This window comes from Aotus nancymaae, unplaced genomic scaffold, assembly GCF_030222135.1.
Source record: "Aotus nancymaae isolate 86718 unplaced genomic scaffold, 86718_ANA_hifiasm-v0.15.2.pri h1tg000019l, whole genome shotgun sequence".
In the NCBI taxonomy this organism is placed as follows: Eukaryota; Metazoa; Chordata; class Mammalia; order Primates; family Aotidae; genus Aotus; species Aotus nancymaae.
The window spans coordinates 53,098,018-53,120,757 of record NW_026988431.1 but is presented as its reverse complement, the minus strand read 5'-3'; the positions used below and the strand labels follow the sequence as shown (position 1 = coordinate 53,120,757).

The 22,740-nt window shown below is 34.8% G+C and overlaps 1 protein-coding gene across 3 annotated transcripts in view; it reads left to right on the top strand.

The window, feature by feature from the left end:
* IFT80 (intraflagellar transport 80) overlaps positions 1–22,740 on the top strand; it is a 137,221-nt gene that overhangs the window by 68,179 nt on the left and 46,302 nt on the right. For all 3 annotated transcript variants that reach the window (XR_010343485.1, XM_064378873.1, XM_064378872.1), the window contains exons 9-11: positions 6,061–6,240; positions 17,044–17,162; positions 20,548–20,622. Coding sequence is in view for 2 of the 3 variants with exons in the window: in XM_064378873.1 (XP_064234943.1) it covers positions 6,061–6,240; positions 17,044–17,162; positions 20,548–20,622 (374 nt within the window). In the remaining variant the exon portion in view is untranslated. The remainder of the gene's footprint in view (positions 1–6,060; positions 6,241–17,043; positions 17,163–20,547; positions 20,623–22,740) is intronic.

Sequence of the window (22,740 nt, the reverse complement as noted above, 5' to 3'; positions counted from 1 at the left end):
GTTTTCTGCTACTGTGTTAGTTTGCTAAGGATAATTAATGTCCCTCCAGCTCCATCCATGTCTCAGTAAAGGACATAATTTCATTCCTTTTTATGGCTACCTAGAATTCCATGGCATATATGTACTACATTTCTTTATCCAGTCTATAATTGATGGGCATTTAGGTTGATTCCATGTCTTTGCTATTGTGCTACAATGAATGAACATATGGCTGCGTATGTCTTTATAATAGAACAATTTATATTCCTTTGGGTATATACGCAGTAATGGATTGATGGGCCTAATGGTAGTTCTGTTTTTAGCTCTTTGAGGAATCGCCACACTGTCTTCCACAATGAACTAATTTGCACTCCCACCAACAGTGTAAAAGCATTTCTTTTTCTTCACAAGCTCTCCAGCATCTGTTATTTTTTTACTTTTTTTTTTTTGAGATGCAGTCTCCCTCTGTCACCCAGGCTGGGGAATGCACTGGCAAGATCTCAGCTCACTGCAACCTCCACCTCATGGGTTCAAGTGATTCTCCTGCCTCAACCTCCCAAGTAGCTGGGACTGTAGGAGCCCACCACCATGCCTAGCTAATTTTTGTATTTTCATTAGGGACAGGGTTTCACTATGTTAGCCAGGCTGGTCTTGAACTACTGACTGCAAGTGATCCGCCTGCCTCAGCCTCATGAAGTGCTGGGATTACAGGTGTGAGCTACTGTGCTTGGCCTGACTTTTGAGTAATAGCCACTCTGACTGGTGTGAGTTGGTATCTCACTGCGGTTTTGATTTGCATTTCTCCAGTGATTAGTGATGTTGAGCTTTCTTTCATATGACGTTGGCCACATGTATATCTTCTTTTGAGAAGTGTGTTTTCATGTTCTTTGCCCACTTTTTAATGGGGTTGTTTTCTCGTAAATTTGTTTAAATTCCTAAGAGATACTGGATATTAGACCTTTGTCAGATGCATAGTTTGCAAACATTTTCTCCCATTCTGTAGGTTGTCTCTTTACTCTGTTGATGGTTTATTTCGCTGTACAGAAATTCTTTAATTAGATCCTATTTGTCAATGTTTGTCTTTTTTGCAATTGCTTTTGGCATCTTCATCATGAAATCTGTACCCATGCCTATGTCCTGAGTGATATGGCCTAGGTTTTCTTGTAGGATTTTTATAGTTTTGTTTTATGTTTGTCTTTAATCCATCTTGAGTTAATTTTTGTATATGGTTTAAGGAAGGGGTCCAGTTTCAGTTTCCTGCATATGGCTAGCCAGTTATCCCAACACCATTTATTTTTATTTTTTTATTAATTTTTATATATTTATTTATTTTAAGATGGAGTTTCACTCTTGTTGCCCAGGCTGGAACGCAATGGCACGATCTCAGCTCATCGCAACCTCCGCCTCCTGGGTTCAAGCGATTCTCCTGCCTCAGCCTCCTGAGTAGCTGGGATTACAGGCCTGCACCACCACACCCAGCTAATTTTGTATTTTTAATAGAGATGGGGTTTCTCCAAGTTGGTCAGGTTGCTCTTGAACTCCTGACCTCAGGTGATCTGCCTGCCTTGGCCTCCCAAAGTGCTGGAATTACAGGCGTGAGCCACCACACCCTGCCCCAACACCATTTATTAAATAGGGAATCCCTTCCCCTTTGCTTGCTTTGTCAGATTTGTCAAAGATTTTGATAGTTCTAAGTGTGCAGTCCTATTTCTGGGTTCTCTATTCTGTTTCATTGGTCTTTGTGCCTCTACTTACATGAGTACCATGCTGTTTTGGTTACTGTAGCCCTGTAGTACAGTTTGAAGTCAAGTAATATATTGCCTCCAGCTTTGTTCTTTTTGCTTAGCGTTGTCTTGGCTATTTGGGCTCTTTTTTGGCTCCATATGAATTTTAAAATAGTTGTTTTCTAGTTCTGTGAAGAATATCAATATCAAGAAAACAGCATTGAATCCATACATTGCTTTCGTCAGTATGGCCATTTTCACAATATATATATATATTTTTGACACGAAGTCTTGCTCTGTCACCTAGGCTGTAGTTTGGTGGCACGATCTTGGCTCACGGTATCCTCCGCCACACAGGTTCAAGCGATTCTCCTGAGCAGCTGGGACTACAGGTGTGCACCATCACGCCCGGCTAATTATTTTGTATTTTAGTAGAGAGGGGGGTTTCACCATGTTGGCCAGGATGGTCTGGATCTCCTGACCTTGTGATCCACCTGCCTTGGCCTCCCAAAGTGCTGGGATTACAGGCGTGAGCTACCACACCTGGCCTCCATTTTCACAATATTGATTCTTCCTATTCATGAGCATGAAATATTTTTCCATTTGTGTCACCTGTGATTTCTTTGAGCAGTGGTTTGTGGTTCTTGTAGAGGTTTTTCACTTCCATTGTTAGCTGTATTCCTAGGTATTTTATTCTTTTTGTGACAGTTGTGAATGGGAGTTCATTTGTGATTGGGCTCTCTGCTTCTCTGTTTTTGGTGTATAGGAATGCTAGTGATTTTTGCACATCGATTTTGTATCCTGAAACTTTGCTGAAGTTGCTTATAAGCTTAGGAAGCTTTTGGACTGAGACTATAGAGTTTTCTAGATATATAATGGGATCATGTCACCTGCAAACAGGGATAGTTTGACTTCCTCTCTTCCTATTTGAGCACCCTTGTTATTTCTCCTTGCCTGATTGCCCTGGCCAGAACTTCCAATACTGTATTGAATAGGAGTGGTAAGAGAGGGCATCCTTGTCCTGTGCCGGTTTGCAAGGTGAATGCTTCCAGCTTTTGCCCTTTCAGTGTGATATTGGCTGAGAGTTTGTCATATATGGTTCTTATTATTTTGAAGTATGTTTCTTCAATACTTAGTTTATTGAGAGTTGTTAACATAAAGAGATGTTGAATTTTATCAGAAGCCTTTTCTGCATCTACTGAGATAATCGTGGTTTGTCTTTAATTCTGTTTATGTAATGAATTACATTTATTGATTCGCATATGTTGAACCAGTCTTGCATCTGGGGATGAAGCCTACTTGGTCATGGTGGATAAGCTTTTTGATGTGCTGCTGGATTCACTTTGCCAGTATTTTGTTGAGGATTATTGCATTGATGTTCATCAAAGATATTGGCCTGAAGTTTTCTTTTTTTTGTTGTTGTTGTATCTCTGCCAGGATGTTGGTTTCAGGATGCCTCATAGAATGAGTTAGGGAGAAATGCCTCCTTTTCAGTTTTTTGGAATAGTTCCAGTATGTCTCCCCAATTTTAGTAACTATTAAAGATTTATTCTCTGCTGATTAGGTTTTGATTATATGGTTTTATTACTATAGTAATCTAAAAGAGAGAAATCATTTATTTTTTTAACTTTCATTTTGAGTTCAAGGGTACAAGTGCAGGTTTGTTATAAAGGTAACCTTGTCTCATGGGGATTTGTTATAATTAATGGGTACTAGGCTTAATACCTGGGTGATGTAATTTTAATTTTTAATGCTTACATTTAAAATAATTTTTAAATTGTAAATTTAAAAAATTTTAATGTAAGAACTTAATCTAACTTTACTATTATAATACTGTTATACAGGTTGAGCATTCCTAATCTGAAAAATTCAAAACCCAAAATACTCCAAAATCTAAAACTTTTTGAGCACCAACATGATGCCACAAGTGGAAAATTTCAACACTTAACTTCATGTGACAGGCCACAACCAAAACAATTACAAAACTTTGTTTCATGTACAAAATTATAAGAAATATATAAAAAATTAACTTCATGCTATGTGTATAACATGTATATGAAACATAAGTGAATTTCCTGTTTAGATTTGGGTCTCATTCTCAAGATATCTAATGATGATTATGCAAATATTTCAAAATCTGAAAAAATCCAGAATTCTCTTCTGTCCCCCAGCATTTCTGGTAAAGGATACTCAATCTGTATTCCTTAATGTGTTTTCAGGGATAAGTTGCATGTTGCAGATTTTATTTTTGATGGTTCATATGGGCTGTAAAGGAAGTCAGTTGAATATAGGATGATGATATACTATTATCTTAACATTTCTTTTCATTTTGTCCTCTTAGGATCATGCATCTATAAGTTCTTAGATAAATATTTCTGTTTAATTTTAGTAAGACTTTTTTTTCCTGGCTGATTTGGTTCTTTGAATGTTTTAAAACCATACTTTAAATACAGTAGTCCTCCCTTTTTCGCATTTCCTCTTTCTGTGAGTTCAGTTACCCTCTGTCAACTGCAGTCCAAAATGGAAATTTCCAGAAATAGAGACTACATTCACATAACTTTTACTATGGTATATTTTTATAATTGTTCTATTGTGTTATTAGACATTGTTAACCTCTTACTTTCCCTAATTTATAAATTAAACTTTAACGTAGGTATGTATGTGTAGATAAAAACATAGGATGTATAGGCTTTGGTATTATCCATAGTTTTAGGCTTCCACTGGGGATCCTGGGACTTATCCCCATGGTTAAGGGGGGACTATTATATGAATATATGGTTTTAAAATACAAATTAAACTAAGATCTCTGTTTCTTCTACACCATGAGTATAGACTGGATTTAGAAAAAAGAGAGAGCTATGTCGTAAGCCTATATGTTAATAAATCAAGTCTCATTTGTCATTATCAACCACTTTTAATCTTTATGTAAAATAGTATTCATGTAGTGTTTCATAATTCTTGTTTGTCAGACAGAAGTGAATTAATTTCATTTTATCACCCAAAGCAGATCATTAGTATCTTTGAAGTTCCCAGTCTTCTACTGTTATTTTCAAAAGATGACTTCAAATATTATATGTATTTTTAAAAATTTATTATTCTTAATTTTCAAAAAATAAGTTTCTGATATTTTCATACTGCTGATGAAGCAAAGGTTATGGCTTGTTCATTATCTTCTTCTTGAAAACTTTATTATTAGGCCTTTACTTAAGCCATTAAAGCAATAGTTAGTAGCTGCAAAGTTGGAGGGTGGTGAGAGTTGAAAAAAAGTGTCAGTGAGTGGTCAAAGAGCCTTTCAGTATTTTTATGTTATGTGTGAACTTTTGTCAGGAATTTTAAAGTCTTGATTTGTAATAGCATCAATTAGTAAATCTTTATCTGTTTTCCATTTCTTTTCCATTTCTTCCAAATTTGTTGTCAAAGTGAGCCTGTAGCTAATAATGAGTATTTCTGGAAAAAAAATGTAAAACAAACAAACTATATATATATATATATATATATATATATATATCTAGCCAAGAGCAACAACAGCAAAATCAAGACCGTGACTACAGGGTGTAAAGGCTGGAAGAATGGAAAGAGAATATGTATATAAGTTTAGTCAAATTAATCATCCTGGCAAATAACATACGTTGCATCTGAAAAAATGAAACCAAGTACACATAATACCATGTATCAAAAAGTTTGGATTGTTTTCTTATGTCTTATTTATACACATGCACCAGAATCTCTTTTGTCCTATTTAATGCTTATTGATATCTCTAGATAACTTTCTCAAACAGACAGATAGGTTCTAGGAGAGGTTATACTAACTGTAATCTGTTAAAACAAAAAAAAAGAAGAAAAATAGATCCAGTTACATGTAATTTCATGTGTGTAGAGCTATTTTAGTTACATTGTGTGTTTAGTTTCAGTTTTTTGTGACATTCTTAAAATATTGTAATGAGAAATTTTTAGATGTGAAGACTATATTCAGCCTTAAGAATGAATAGTAAGATGTCTTTGTTTTTTCTACAGAATCTTTGTGTTTACCTATTAAGTGTTATTACTTAAAAGTAATAATGTACATTAAAATGATGTGGGTTTTTTACAGTTCTTGAGATATTTCATACATTGTTTTATTATGATGTCCTACTATGGACTTTAACAATTATATCTATTTTCTATTCAGTACAATATAATTTTATTGAGAAAAATTCCAATAATATATAAAATAGTATTCGTGTAGTGTTTCATAATTCCAGAATAAACAGATATTCTTTTAAAAATGACCTAATATGTTGTCACGTGCCTGATTTAAAACTTCCTAAAATTTTTTTTTTTCAAAAAGTCCATTTTTTTCTTGTTTTTTCTTCTCCAGTGGTCATACGCATTAGAAAAACCCAACACTGGCAGCATATTTAATATCGCGTGGTCTATTGATGGCACTCAGATTGCTGGAGCCTGTGGAAATGGACATGTTATTTTTGCACATGTGGTGGAACAACATTGGGAGTGGAAAAATTTTCAAGTAACATTAACTAAAAGAAGGACCATGCAGGTATGATTATGTTCCAAGGTTGATTAAACCTACTTCTTTTCGTATTAGTTAGCTGTACAGAATATGGAGTTATCTTCATAATTATATTTAGTCAAGCTTATAAAAGTTCAGTCACATTAGAAATATTTTAACTATGCCATTAGTTCCTTTTCTCTGACATAAGAACCTTTCACAGATATAGAACCTGAATGCCCTAAGCTCTTCAGTTATATGTTTAGGACAAAGACAATGAAATTGGAAACCTTGAGGAAATATGTGGATTCAGTGAGGAAAGGAGAGAAGAAGTTGTAACAAATAGGAACATATTGGATTTAACTCCTAGAGCTGACTCCAAGGCAGGTCTAATCTGCCAGTTACTGACGGGGTTAATTGTTTTACTTGTTTGTAATTGGATAACTTATTTAACCTGATTTTTTAAAAATTTATTTCTTTTAAGAATTACCTAAGGAGAGTCAAAATGGGAAAATGGTATAGGACGTTCTTATTGGGAATTAGGAAGTGTAGGGGAAGAAAAATCTCTCTACCCATCCTAGGTTCATGACTGACGTCCCTGTAACAAAAGACATATTAACAAGAAAAAAGCATATTAACTGATTCCATGTAAGTTTTACATGATACCAGAGCCTTCCTGAGGAAATGAAGACCTGAAGAAACAGTTAAACCTGTGTGCTTTTATGCAGGTTTGATGAAGAGTAGACAGTTGTGGTGATACACAATAGGGCAAAAAAGATACGATCTTGTAGTAATAAGCTGGGGGAAATTTAGCAAGGCCTGTGTGTTTAGATTCTTCTCTGTGTCCCTGTGTCTTCAGAAATAAGAATATAACTTTTCTCTGGGTATAGGGAGGGCACCTCTCTTGTGAGAGTCTTATGACCTGCTTCAGGGAAAGTCAGAAAACCCTTCCTAGGTTTTATGACCTGTGTTGGGAAGAAGAGTAGGGGAAGATCAGAGTGATCTCCTGCTGCTCTAGTTTTATCAAATTCCTTTAGCTTATTCAGTATGCCATAGTGCCATATTTTGGAATAGTGTATCCTCAATCCCATGAGAAGAACATTTTGAAGTGAAATATTTTGTAGCTTAATACGAGAAGGTTGGAATGTGGCAATGGGAAGTGGGGAAATGTTTTACAGGTCACAGGACATCAGTGAGAGGGCACAAGGATCCTCATGGCTCATCTTTATCTCTCCTTCAGGGCCTCTAGCCCAGTGTCTTGCACTTAATATGTTAATAATTAGTTGAAGAAAGCTACAAGGAGAAGACCAAAGTACAATGTGCCGACGCAAATCCTCTGAAAAACAAGGCTCGACCTTCCTCCTCTTCCTTTTGTCTGTATCAGTTGCCTCTTTCTTCAGTATTCACAATTCATATTATTACTATAAAAATTTAGAAGCATATATTGTGTGATTTCCTGGGCAAGCCTATTCAAATATTCTATTAGCCCAGGTATCCAGATTTTAAAATTTGGATAATATTGTCACTAGATTCCTAATAATTTGATATATTATACTTTCCTTTGTTCTGTTTATTTATTTTAAAATTGTAAAACTTTTTGTTTAGAGAATATAAAACACACGCAGAGTAATATGATGAATCCCTATGTACTCAGCCTCAAAAATCATCAATTCATACTTAAGCCTGCCTGGTCCATGTCCTATCTACGTTCCCTGTTCCCCAAATTCAGACATTGTATTTCATTTGTAAATATTTTAGTATATATAACTTAAAAGATAAGGACTCTGTTTTAACAAAATCACACTACCATTATCATACCATATAAAAGTAATTTCTTAACATTACCAAATATCCACAAAGGGTTTAAATGTCCAATTTTTTCCTACATGCCACACAAGTTTGTTTGAATCAGGATCCAGGTTTACATATTGCAACTGGTTGATGTATCTCTTTTTTTTTTTTTTTTTTTTTGAGATGGAGTCTCCCTCTGTTGCCCAGGCTGGAGTGCAATGGCATGATCTTGTCTCACTGCAACCTCCACCTCTTGGATTCAAGCAATTACTCTGCCTCAGCCTCCCGAGTAGCTGGGATTACAGGTGCATGCCACCACACCCAGCTGATTTTTTGTATTTTTAGTAGAGATGGGGCTTCACTGTGTTGGCCAGACTGGTCTCGAGCTCCTGACCTCAGGTGATTTGCCCGCCTCAGCCTCCCAAAGTGCTAGGATTACAGGTGTGAGCCACTGTGCCCAACCGATGTATCTTTTAAGTCTCTTTTAGTCTGTAGATTACCGTAAATTCCCTTTCTATCTCTGTTGCCCTGCAGTTTTTTTTGTTGAAGAACCAAGTAATTTGTCTGGTAGAGTTTCTCAGTCTGGACTTGGCTGATTGTATCTCCATGGGGTGATTTGACATGCCCCTCTATCTTCTGTATTTCCTTAAAGAAGGATTTATGACCTAGATGATGGTGTAAATATATATTTCTTCTAATTAACCTGGCATCTAAAACATTATAATATTTGATATATGACATAGAATCCATTGTGAGTTCTAATCAACTAATTGGGATATAATATTATATTTATAGCTAATATAGTATTGCTAAAATAAGTTCTGGCCTTAATTACAGAAGTGCCCCACCATGAGACTATATCTAGAAATACCAGTTGTTCTTTTATAATAAAAAAATTATCCTAGCGATTAGAGGATTTTTATGTGAAATAAAGTGAACTGTGGAAATGCTTAACTGGCTTATCTAATCTAAATTATCTTTGTGTTCAAAATAATATTTATAAATAAATATTTAAAGTTTTAAACTAGAACATTTTTATTTTTTAAAAGAGATTTTACTTTCTCCATGATTATAAAACATTTGACTGCATTTTTGCTGAGTTAGGCCTATTCACTGTTTCTTCTTTGAATGATTATATTCACTCATTCAATGGATATCTATTGAGTGATCCCTACTTGCCAGGGGTTGGGCTAAGCAATGAGGAATACAGTAGTGAATAAGACAGATTTGGTCCTTGTTTTTATGGACATCCTAGATTAGTACCTTGAAAATTTTTTTCATAAATTTAGCTGAAATTGATGTAAAGTGAAAAATGAAGGAAAAAAGGAAATTTATTGATTCATGTGAAGTTAAGAGATAGACTGACTTGAGAGACATTACTAATTCAGAGGCTTAAATAATGCCAAGATGACTTCATCTCTTTCTCTTCCTCAACTCTGTTTTTCTTTGTAATTGTCTTAGTTTTCAGAAAGATTCTGTTTTGTGGCCTTGGTAGTTCCAGGCTGACATTCTACCAACTTCAAGTTCAGCAGAAAGAGTGCTTTTTTCCCAGTAATTCCAGGAGAAATCTCAGCCTTGGATTTTATATGCTGAGTCTGAGTCAAATGTATTTAATCAGGGAGAGGCAGAGGAAGTTGAGTCAATCCCATCCATCCAGTCACTGAGAATAGTGGAAGGAATGGTTTCTTACAGGAAAATAAATGTATATTTACAAGAAAATATGTCATTTGATTCTGGGCAGACAAAAAAATGATAGATATATACTATAGTCTATTTTTGCGCTGTTTAGTGGCTATACTGTGTTAGTTACTTATTGCTGCATAATAAATAACCCTAAACATAGTGGCTTCAACAGCAACAATTGTTATCACTCATTTTCTGTGGGTCAGGAATCCAAGCATGGCTTAGCTGGGTCCCCTGTTTCACAGTCTCACAAGGCTCCAAATAAGGTGTTGGCCAGGACTTTAGTCTTATCTAAAGGCTCAACTGGGGAAAGGTTTGCTTTCAAGCTCACTGACATGATTGTTGCAAAATTCAGTTCATCAGTGTCTTTTGCACTGAGGGCCTCAGTTTTTTCTTGACTGTTGACTGGAGGTCTCCTCCAGTTCTTTGCATGTGGCCTCTTAATAGCGAAGCTCACAACTTGGTGGTTTGCTTTATTAGAGCAAGCAAGAAGGGCCAGAGAGAGTGTAAGCAAGACATAAGTCACAGTTCTTGTTTTTTTATTTTTATTTTTTGAGATGGAGTCTTGCACTGTCGCTCAGGCTGTAGTGCAGTGGTGCGATCTCGGCTCACTGCAATCTCCGCCTTCTGGGTTCAAGCAGTTCTCCTGCCTCAGCCTCCCAGGTAGCTGGGACTACAGACATGCGCCACCATGCTCAGCTAATTTTTTTGTATTTTTAGTAGGGATGGGGTTTCACCATGTTGGCCTGGATGGTCTCGATCTCCTGACCTCGTGATCTGCCTACCTCAGCCTCTCAAAAGTCACAGTTTTTATAACCTGAGCTCAGAAGTGACATCTCATCACTTTTGCCATATTCTATTCACTAGAAGCAAGCTATTAGGTCCAGTCCACACTAAATGGAGAGATTTGCACGTGTGTAAATACTAGGAGGCAGGGATCATCGGGAGTCACCTTGCAATGCCTTTATTCATATATACGAATATATATTCAACCTACTCTTATATATATGATTCCGAAATATACTACTTTATCATGCAGCTATTTAATATATGATTGAAAACAAACCCATCCCCTTTCTAAAAAAAGATAAACTAGACTCTCCAGTTATTGCATCCAGCTCCAATTCTCTGGTTTGGAAAACTATACATAAGTATGTATTTTAATTCTTCTCCCCTCCCCTCCCACTCTCCATATTCCCAGTTTACAATGGTGAAGGGAAAAGAGGGAGGCTGCAATGAAAACAATTTGGAAAAGGAGAGAAAGGAAAACAACACACAGTGATTACCAGTTTATAGCTAAAATCCAGCTGGTGAGTGTGAAAGAAAAATAAAAATCTTAAGACCTCAACCTCACTAACTCAAAGGGTAAGCGTAAGCCTGAGAACTGAGTCATACAAAACTGCCTCCCATTTTGTTCCTAAGTAGATAGCTGCAAAGATAAAAGAACACATACCTCTGCAGAGGGCTTTCCTCAGAATATGCCCACAAGTAAATTCCCTGTGGGCCCCAAGATCTTTACCCTAAAACAGAGTCCTGTTGAGTTTCACCCTGACAATGTAAATTAACAGCTTATCTTCACAGATGTGGGAAGACAAGACTAGAAGTCATCCCTCTGCTCACCTGAGACAATACATATTTCACTGCTTCTTCTACTCTGTGTTTATCTTATAAAAAAATTCAGATTCACTGCAAGGGGAATACATAGTTGACTATCCCTGTACCTGTTTTCACTTGCAACATGTGGATTCAGTGAGCTCTAATCGAAGCCTCACAAGAATGTGACCATACCCTCCCTCTTTACTCTTTCTTTCTCCCTTTTCCCCTCCTGCCCACTTTTTTCCCCTCCTTTAAATATTGAAGCTCTTCAAATGCTTTTTGGAAAAAGCATGGATCACAGATGTTCTGTGATTTTTGTGTTCCTTTTTCTTGGGCACATCCCCAACCTAGGCAAAATAAACCTATAAATTGATTGAGACTCGCTTTCTTTGGTTTTACACCAAGACTATCCTGTTAACTCTCTTAGCAATAAAGCAGTTGCTTGGTCAGTTTGTTAACTCTAGTTTGCCTTTCTGGGAAGATATCCCTGGACATTTGGGAGGATTCCCTTTCTGAGGGTTGTACTTTTTAGCAGCTCACTTTTGTTGCAAAGTGGAGTCACAGGATTTCAGTGAGACTAAACAGTCACAATTTTTTTGTTTGCCCGATTTAGAATTTTACAGTTGCTTTAGAGGTTTAGTTGGCTTTTGGTTTATCTGTGTTTCATTAACTCAGAAACCAGAGATCGTGTGGAGTCATGATTGTTAAATCTACACCTTGACTGGCTGGTGCTGTTTTCCTACAATAGACTTCTTTGCCCTACTGTCTTTTGTGGGGCACAATAGCTGGAGTGAAAAAGTTTCTTAATCTGCCTCTTGCCTCCAGGAAGCAGCCCAGTGGATAATTCTTTCCCAAATAGATCGTTGATATATTTGGTAGAAGGAAGTGCCTACCTAGGTGGGAAAGTGTGCAGGTGCAAAGGGTGAGGCATTTCTGGTGTCTCAGAAATTACCTTTATTTCTTTCCTGCCATTCTAACTTTAGGAGGGAGCACAAATTTTGCTTTTAATAGTTGTCAAAGTTCAAAAGTGTCTAATTTACAGGACACTTTTATGTCTTGTAAAAAAAAGAGCTAATAATAGAGTAATTTTGAGGATGAAATGAGATAATGTATATATAACAAAAATAAATGATAGCTATTGCTATTATGATTATAGCTATGTATAGGACTAAATGAGTGTTTTGCAAATGTGCAAACGGAATGTTTAGACTTATGTCAATCCAAGGAGTCTAAATATTGTGATCACATAGAATAATGAGGTGGCATGAATATCAGGATATTAATCCTGGAGCTTCCCTGAATTGAACAGAGTAATAGGTGTATTTTAAAATTCAGCACAGAACATTTCTGATGTGAAATTTGCCATAGTTTTGAAACTATAACAGCAATTACTAGAGTGTCTTTAGTTTTGTTATTATAGCTAGGATGCTTTATTCTGGTTTGGTTCTAGTGTACCAGATTCACAAAAAGGTGCATTCCCCCAGGTGAAACTTTAGACAAATATGGATCTTAAGAAATCTATCTATAATTTTAATAATGTTAGAGGCCTATACAATTGAATTTTTAAATGTTGAATTTTCTTAAACCTGTTTAGGAAAGTTTGCAGGCAGTTTGACTAGACAGCATGTTGCTATAAAAACACTAACATATAACTTCCCTTTAAAATTTTTATATCATTCTATTAGCTTTAAACTGTTTCTAGAAAACGATGGTATTTGGATCTTTAAAAAAAAAATCTATGGGAGCTCAAACTTCTCGTGAAAATGGTGTTAGTTCATTCATAGAAGAAAAAGACATACTTTTGGCTCCAAAAGATTAAAAATATATATATAGATATGTATTTAAAAGACTTATCTGGACTCAAAAACAAGATAAAGATCTCAGTGGACTAGAAACAGAACAAAAATGCAGTGTGGAGTCTCAGACCTACTTCAGGTCCAGAAGCAGGCAGGCAAAGGCAGTGAGGAGAGTAGCTCCTGCTGGCTAAGGAAACTGAAAGTATTAATACTTGCAGTGAGACAAGGGACTAGATCCAGGTTTCTGTTTGAAATAAGAGCCTGGGGGGTCTATGAGGTAGCTTCCTTCTCTTCATCCTGAAAAGTGACCTAAAAAATCTACAGCCAACTGCTATATGGGGCTTCATATGTGGAGTTGTAGGCCTAGGAAATTTGAAGAGGCTCACATAACACCACCTGCAGTGAGCGGCCTGCTGAATTCCAGAGGGCACCATTCACATAGACCCAGAGTTGTGCAGTACACAACCTGCAGTCATATAGCTGTGGCCTTACAATGCTCAGCCCTTTCACTGAAAGCATTCTTGTTCTAATTAACAGCAGCTGAATACTGAGAGCAGTGTTTTTCCTCCAGCCTTCTCAAGTAGAAGTGTTTTTCTTTGATGTGCCACATATCACTGGATCTGGGAAGATGTCTTCCTTACTCCTCCTTGCTGATTCTAGACCACTATAACCTCTGAGGTTCCCTAAAAAACTCTAGCTCCTTTGAAACTTTTGTCATCAGACTACTCCCCTCTTTGCAGTCATTACTCTTACTCATTGAAGAGGTGAGCAAAAATATTCATGTCTTTTTCTTTATCTTTCTTTTTTTTTTAATATATATTTTATTGTGTTTTAGGTTTTGGGGTACATGTAAAGAACATGCAAGATTTTTGCATAGGTACATACATGACAATGTGGTTTGCTGCCTTCCTCCCCATCACCTATATCTGGCATTTCTCTCCATATTATCCCTTCCCTACTCCTCACTCCCTGCTGTCCCTCCCCTAGTTTCCCCCCAACAGACCTCAGTGTGTGATGCTCCCCTCCCTGTGTCCATATGTTCTCATTGTTCAACATCCGCCTATGAGTGAGAAACTGAGGTGTTTGATTTTCTATTCTTGTGTCAGTTTGCTGAGAATGATGGTTTCCAGGTTCATCCATGTTCCTACAAAGGACACAAACTCATCGTTTTTTATGGCTGCATAGTATTCCATGGTGTGTATGTGCCACATTTTCCTTGTCCAGTCTACCATCGATGGGCATTTGGGTTGGTTCCAGGTCTTTGCTATTGTAAACAGTGCTGCAGTGAACATTCGTGTGCATGTGTCCTTATAATAGATTGATTTATAATCCTTTGGATATATACCCAGTAATGGGATTGCTGTGTCAAATGGAATTTCTGTTTCTAGGTCCTTGAGGAATCACCACACTGTCTTCCACAATGATTGAACTAATTTACACTCCCACCAACAGTGTAAAAGTGTTCCTATTTCCCCACATCCTCTCCAGCATCTGTGTCTCCAGATTTTTTAATGATCGCCATTCTAACTGGCATGAGATAGTATCTCTTCACTACTAGTTCTGGAATTGTTTTTTAAGTTGTTTTAAACAGTCTAAAAGATAAGAACTATTTTCATTTTAACATTACCATAGTAACATTCACATTTCCCCAGTCTTTTTCTAACATCTTTCTATAGTAACAGATCACATTTCTCCAATTATTTTCTAAGTATATTTTTACAGTTGGTTTGTTTGTATCAGGAAATAAAGTCCCACATTGCACTTAGTTAATTTGTCTCTTAAGTCTTTTGAAATATGAAACAACTTATTATTTATTTACTTATGGTTTATTTGTTAAAGAAACCAGGTTATTCTATTGAATTTCCCATATTCTATATTTGACTGATTCCATTTTTCCATGAATACCTTGTTCCTTTTGGAGGGAAACGTTATTTACAGACACAATCAGATCTCTAAATAACATGTGTTCATTGCTATTGATTTGATCTTTACTTCTAGACAAAATTTTTTTTCTTTTTTCTTTTTACTTAAGTCTATACTGGGAAGAAATGTTTTTGTTTTTGACAGATAAAAATACATCACCAGTTTATAGTGAGGTTTTTAATTTAAATTTAAGATTATAGAGTTTTACTTCTTTGTTTTTTAAGAGCAACTCTTCTGACCAGAAAAATTTGGTTCCTAAAAACATTATATCCCAAAATATAGTTTTAAAATAACAATATTAATATTATTCTAATAATATGTTAGTGAATACTGTTTAAGATTTCTTGTTTTTTTAAAAAGGTGAGCAAATCCATATATTTTTGTATTTTTTCCTTTTTAAGATAAAAAGTATCATACTATACACACTGTTCTACATCTTGCACTTTTGTACTTTACTGTATCTCATGGACATCTATAGATCTTCCTCATTTCTTTTTATAGCTGTATAATATTCCCCTGTTTGACTATATCATAGTTTATACAACCTGTCTCTTATCAATAGACATTTGGGCTATTTCCAGTTTTTTGATATTAGCAATAGTGCTATAGTGATAGTCTGTGCATATGTTATTTTATAGTTTTGCTTGTTTATCTTTGGGATGGAACTCTAGAAATGAGATTGCTGGGTCAATATTTTGGTGGAGATGGGAGTTGGGGAGCAGTTAGTTAAAAAAGTAACATACCTGTTTATTCTGTTTGGGCTGCTATAACAAAATACCATAATCTGGGTAGCTTGTAAACAACAGAAATTTATTTCTCGTAATTTTGGAAGCTGGGAGTCCAAGATCAAGGTGCCAGCAGATTTAGTGTCTGGTGAGGGCCCACTTCCTAATTCATATGGTGCCTTCTTGCTGTGTCCATGCTTGACGGAATGGGCAAGGCAGCTCTCTGAGACCTCTTTTATAAGAACACTAATCCCATTCATAAGCGCCTACAACCTTCCAAAGACTCCACCTAATAATACTGTCATATTGGTGATTAGATTTGAATTTTGAAGACACAAACATTTAGATCATGGCAGTGCCTGGTAGGCATAAGTACTTCTTTGAAGTACTTATAAGAAGTTTGATTTACCTTCCTATTTTCTTTCCACACCCTTTCATTGCTCTTTAGTATTGTCACATTATATTTAGAAATATGGTAACACTTTGAGGAGAACTTAAAGGAGTTTTAATTTGTAGGTATAATTACGTTTTTTCCTCTATTTTTCACCTCTTACTATACTCCCATAATACCTATTCTGGTATAGACCAGAGATTAGGTAAATTTAACTTGCTCAACATTTTTCTTAATTTCTTGCACTTTGTTCATCAACTTCAAGATTTTGGGCCAATACTGTGAAATTTTAAAATCCTTGCAAAACAGTCTGTTACAAACTTTTATGATAAATCTGACTATTATAAGCAAATCTCTCTTTGTTAGTTGCTGCTTGACTTTTTATACACAGTCTCCAGGTTTTTGCATAAGGAAATACCTTTCCCCACTCCATGCAGCTTGGCTTCTTCACTATGCAATTGGTTTGTTTACCAATACCTCCTACCCCACTTTTGGTTTTTAAAGCAATTATGTCTCTTCTTTTAGAATGTATATTTTAAAGTAAAATCTAACCCCAAAAAGAGATATTCTTACCGTTTTGGGCAGAAATCACATAGAATCTTTCCAACTTCAATATGCCACCCTCCTTTGACTATATCTCAGTGTTGGAGTATTTTTCATATCACTTCATTGCTACGTCATTCATTTTGGCTTGCAAGTTAGAAATCTCTGTAGGATTTTTTCTACTTATTTCTGAGAGATTTTCTGTATCTATACTTTGTTGGTTGGTTTTTTAAAATTAGATATACTATCTTACGCCTAGTTTCTATTAAATTCTTTTTTTATATGATTAGGTAATCAATAGTGTATTGAACTTTTTTGTGTTTCAAAATCTTGCTAACCTATCTAAATAAAATTGGATTGTGTTTTAATGATGTTTGTTGGTATTTTATTTTTCCTTGTTTAGGTTCGTAACGTTCTTAATGATGCAGTGGATTTACTGGAATTCCGTGATAGAGTCATTAAAGCATCTTTGAACTATGCACATTTAGTGGTTTCAACGTCTCTTCAATGTTATGTGTTCTCGTAAGCATCTTGCATTTCTTAAAAATTCAGAGTTTTGTCTGTGCTGAGGAGTTTATTTTAAGGATTTCACATCAGCATGGTTTGGTTTAAAGTTAACTTTCTCAAAACCTCAGCTATCCTGAACTACCTCAAACCAGGAAGTGGAGAGAAAGTGAACTTAGAGCAGCAAAAATAGATCTAACAAGGTTTGTACATCAACAGCTAATAGTCAGGTGAGGCGTAATGGCTCATGCTTGTAATCCCAGCACTTTGGAAGACCAAAACAGAAGGATTGTTTGAGGCCAGGAGCTTGAAACCAGCATAAGTAACATAATGAGACCCCATCTCTAAAATAATTTTTTAAAATTACCTGGGCATGGTGGTGCGCACCTGTGATCCTAGCTTCTCAGAAGCCTGGCATTGGAGAATTGCTTGAGCCCAGGAGACAGGGTGCAGTGAGCCGTGATCCTACCACTACACTCCAGGCTGGAGACTCTGTCTCAAATAATAAATAATGGCTTTATTTAACAGTCTGGTTACAAAATTCCTGAAAATTTAATAACTAGTACAAGCTGGCTGTAGCGTACTACCAGTTGATTCTTCAACTATCCAGATAACTCAAGTAATCATTATGATACTTTCAAGAGTTATACATAGTTAAGGATTTTTAAAAATTTTGTCCTTGTATTTATAACATTATGTGGTTATAGTTTAGTCATTGAATATAAAATTGAGGATGGAGACTATACGTGTTTCATTCACCACTGTATGCCCAGCACCTAGCACAGTGCCCATGTTGTGGGTACTTGACGAATACTTTTGAATGAGTAAATGAATTAAAATATGTAAAGTACTTTGTCATCTTAATATCCTGAAGTCTAGTAGTACACAACACAAAGGTATTTAACTTAATTAACAACTGCTACAACTATATATTTAAAAATTCCCACTCACTATGTATAAACCTGCTACTAATCAGAATCTGCAATTTGGGACAAATAGCCAAGTCTGGAGTAATGAAATAGAAGAAACAGAGGTGAGTGGATGAAGAAATAAGCAACTTAATTTTATGTGAGTTTTTTTTTTTTTCCCTTACATGAGCAGGAAAGAGGAACAGTAAGAATTTGGGAAAATTCAAAAAAGATACCAAGTTAAGCAGTTGAGATATGGGGAAGGGGTTATAGAATGTGACAAGATCACGCAATCACTTTAATGCAGATAGGTGTTTGAATAATTAATTTTCATGGGGCAAGGGAGAACAGAAATCTCTTCAGTTTAGTGTTTGTTTGTTTGAAGAACGGCCAGGCTCTTAACTTTTCTATAATAACTTCCCTTTTATTCATAGTGGCAAGGACATAATGTTTGAATCTGTAGGATTAGTATCATTAGATGTTACATGTATTAGAGAAGCTGCCTTTAAAAATACCCAAAGTTTAGTAGCTGTTAATTTTTTTTTTGGTCACTGCTTTTTCTTTACTAGTTAATGCGTGACAAATGTAAGACTGCTTTTCTTCTTTTGTGATTGAACCTTGCGTCCCTTCTTTGATTGTCAAGACATTTATTAAGGTACAAAATATTTATTAGTACCAAGATGCAGCAGTGGTAATGAAATACCAGGATGTAGTAGTGGGAATGAATCACCACCAAAACATATTTCATAAAATTTTAAAAACCTAGTATTTTAGATAATAATGACTCATTTATTGAGCAATTGTTTTACAGTCTTTTATGTTTACTATTATTCTCATTTGAAAGCTGAAGCTAAAGGACATAAAAATGATTAGGTAACTTGCCTTAGATCAGATTATTGACTTTGTTACTAAAGGAAAGCAGGAATTTGAATCCAAGTTCTTAATAATTGTTGCCTCTTTTTTAGTAATAAAAATATAATTTTAAAAACAGACATGCAATTACTTTACTGGTGTATATGAAAAGAAGTTCCAGAAAGAGAAAACAATAGATAAGCATTCTACATTAAATTTTCATTTGATTTTTCAGATAATCATATTGAAACTATTCTTGTTCTATTCAGCATTTATAGCTTAGGGAATTTATATTTACATGGCATTTATATATCTCAGTTGTCAGAAATCTCAGATTTTTTTCTGAAGAGACATTAAAAAAACCCTCACATAATCACTACTTACCAACTCTCTTGACAAAGAATGAAAGTTAATTAATAAAGTATGCTGTGATATTTTTTCTAAAGTACAAAAGCATATCTTTATCATATCTATGAACCCCAAACTAATTAATAATCAGTAATTAGTAATCACTAATTATTAGCAGTAATTTATTTGTTATTTTGCTTTTTGCATGTATTTACTTACTGAAATGATTATCAGATTCTTTGCATTAGCCAAGATCAGTTGCCTACCAGTTTGCTTACTCTGCATTCTTCCCCTTCTCTCCTCAATCTTCTGGAGTTGAACATGAGATTTAATCTGATTTAGAGAATTGGTTTTATGAAAGTTACTGAGAGAAATTCAGAATATATAGAAGTAATAAAACTTATTTTGAACTGTGGAACAACTTTTATTATTTGAGGATGGGTTTTCCTGTTTGTAAATGTTCCCTTTACCCACCCCTATCTTTGATTCATGTTACCCTGTAAAAACAAAATGATTTATTTGTTCATTTATTCATCCATTTATTTAATAAGCATGTTCATGGCTTACATTTATATAGTATTTTAGAGTTTGCAGAATGCTTCAAAGAAATCTTTCTATTTCAACCCAACAATAACTTTGGGAAGCCTGTAGGAAAAATAATCATGTTCATCATATTACTGTTATTACTGTTTTTTTTTGTCTGGTACCTGCTTTATATTAGGTAGTTTGCCAGACACTATGTAAGGCCTGGCCCATTATCCCCATTTTACAAATAAAAAACTAATGCTTAGCAGGTTAAGCTTGTTAAGATCAAGTGGCTGACAGGTGGTAAAACCATATTTCTAATCCAGATCTGTCTAACAAACAGCTATCATCTCTTCATTATGCCATGCTGCTACTGTTTTTCAAATGAGAATCATGAGATGACTTGCCCAAACTCAGAGCCAACAAATGGCAGAACTCAGACTTACACTTAGAATTCCTCAATTCACATGTTGTAATACTACAGTGAGCATTTATTCGATGCCTGTTATGTGCTAGTTCTTGGAGATATAGAGTCTCTGCTTTTTAGTCAGGGATACGGACATATAAGTGAATAATTTCAGAACAATGCACCAAGTGCTATTGTATATACTAGTATGTATGTACTATTATGTATATACATACTTCTATTATATATATAATAGAAATATAGTGCCCTGAAGTCACTTTATTTAAAATGAATACCTATCTACTTATTTTAAAGTATTCGGTATTTTAAAGGTTAATGAATATCCATTTTATTTGTCTTTTAGCACAAAGAACTGGAATACACCAATTATATTTGATCTCAAAGAAGGAACTGTTAGTTTAATTCTACAGGCAGAAAGGTAATTTATTATGTTTAACTATTGGATTTGGGGTTAAAATATCTCAAAAAGCACTAAAGCACTCTTTAGTAAAAACATCTAATTTAAAGAATGTATACTAGTCATTTAGAACTAATCTGTTTCTGTTATACATTTTAGAAGAAAAAAAGAATAAATAAGCTCTTTAAATCAGTGATTCTGAAACATTTTAATCTCTGAATTTCTTAACATTCTTAGAAAATTATTGAGGGTTATATATGGGTTATATATATCAACATTTATGATATTAGAAATTAAAACAGAAATTTTAAAGCTATTTTAAATGATGAGAATAAACTCATTACAAGTAAACATCAGAGTAATGACATAAGAGAATGAAAGCAACACAGGCAAATAACTATTAAAGAGTTTTTACCTCATAGTCCCCCTATTTTCCGTTCTGTTCTGTTCTGCTTTGTTTTAAATATTGGTTGAAACTCTGGTTCCGTGGGCCTGCTGGGCTGTGACCTGAAGTTTGAAAACTAGTTTTTTCTACTTAGACATTCAGCATATGCAGGACTAAGAAATGCCAGGCAATTAACTGAGAAAATTAGGAATAACTATTACTCAAGAACCTACACTTTTCCATGAAAACTGTCAGTCTCTTGAATACAGTGATATTCTACTGGATCAGAGGAGAACTTGGACAGCTACAACCCAATAAAACTTGTTAAAAAATTATAAAAATATAATCGACAATTACCTAAAATATCTACCCATAAAACATTTGTGCTAAAACCATGTACTTTATTCCTCATCCCTTTACTCATCATGTAGGCAGCTCTTAATAATGTTTATTAGCAGGTTTTCTAGCCCACAGCTTTTTATAAATAGAAAACCAGAAGAAGAATGGTACTGGTGGGCTGTTAGAGGCTGGCACAATGACAGGAAGAAAAGTGACTGCCTGGCAAGGGAATATGGAAAAACCGAAAGCACAGAACTGTGTGCCTGAGTAATGTAATGATTCTGAGCACCAACAGATTCTGATGAGTATCAAAGTTATCAGTTAAATTGTTACTGAAAAATGTGGTCACCATATTGATGACCTTGAGTGCCCAAGAAAGTATTATATCAACTTTTATGTTATTTATTTAATGAAATTTAAATATATGAATTATTTAGTTATATCATAAATTTTAAGTCAGTCATTTTTGTCATAAGGTAAGATTTAGTTATAAATTTTAAGTCAGTCATTTTTGTCATTTAAAAGGTAAGATGTCAGCTATCTAAAAGACCATATTTCTGAAATGCTTTTTACTCTATTCCAAATAAATTTATTTATATATTATTTATAAATGTATTGATTGAATATGCTCTTAATAAAACATATAGTAATGGCATAAATAGCCAAAAAAATATAGTTACTACCTATCATTGCTCTTATTTATACACTTAGTGTTTGCCCCTTGAAACAGGGTGTTTACTCACAAGTAGGTTAAAAGCTATAGTGTCTTGTTTGGAAAAGAAAATGCTTTTAGTACTGAGACAGAGGAATACATACTAATATATATCACTTTGTCAAGTTTAGCAAATATAGTTTTCATAAACCATTATGTATGACCAGACACCAGTGTGTAAGGGCCAAACCCTTCAATTAAGTAAACTACCTACCAATCCTCAAGTATTAATTTAATTGAAGTGTGTATAATTGGTATTCATTGGATACTAATTTTTCATTGGTTTTGGTGTTTATTTCCCTTTTGTTTCCATAGCAAAAAAAGAATAATTAGCAGTTCGTTAATCAAGAACCAGTTCTGAATCAAGGATATTAAAACATTAAACATAAGATTTTGAAAAGTAATAATGTCTTCAGCATTAAGGAAGCAGGCATACCAATATAGCCATAGTATGTGTGTAAATCAATACAACTTTTCAAAGGGCAGTATAACAATATATATTTAAAAAATTTTAAATTTATGCTCTTTAGTAATGCACTTCTAGAAGCTGTACTAAGGAAAATAAGTAGGGAAGACATATGGCGATGTATATACACTATAGATATTCTTTAAAATAGTGAATAGTTTGAAACAAATGTATGTCAGGAATGAGTGAGTTAGTAAAGTTATGGAAGTTCATACTTTGGCATAGCTATCTCTATGG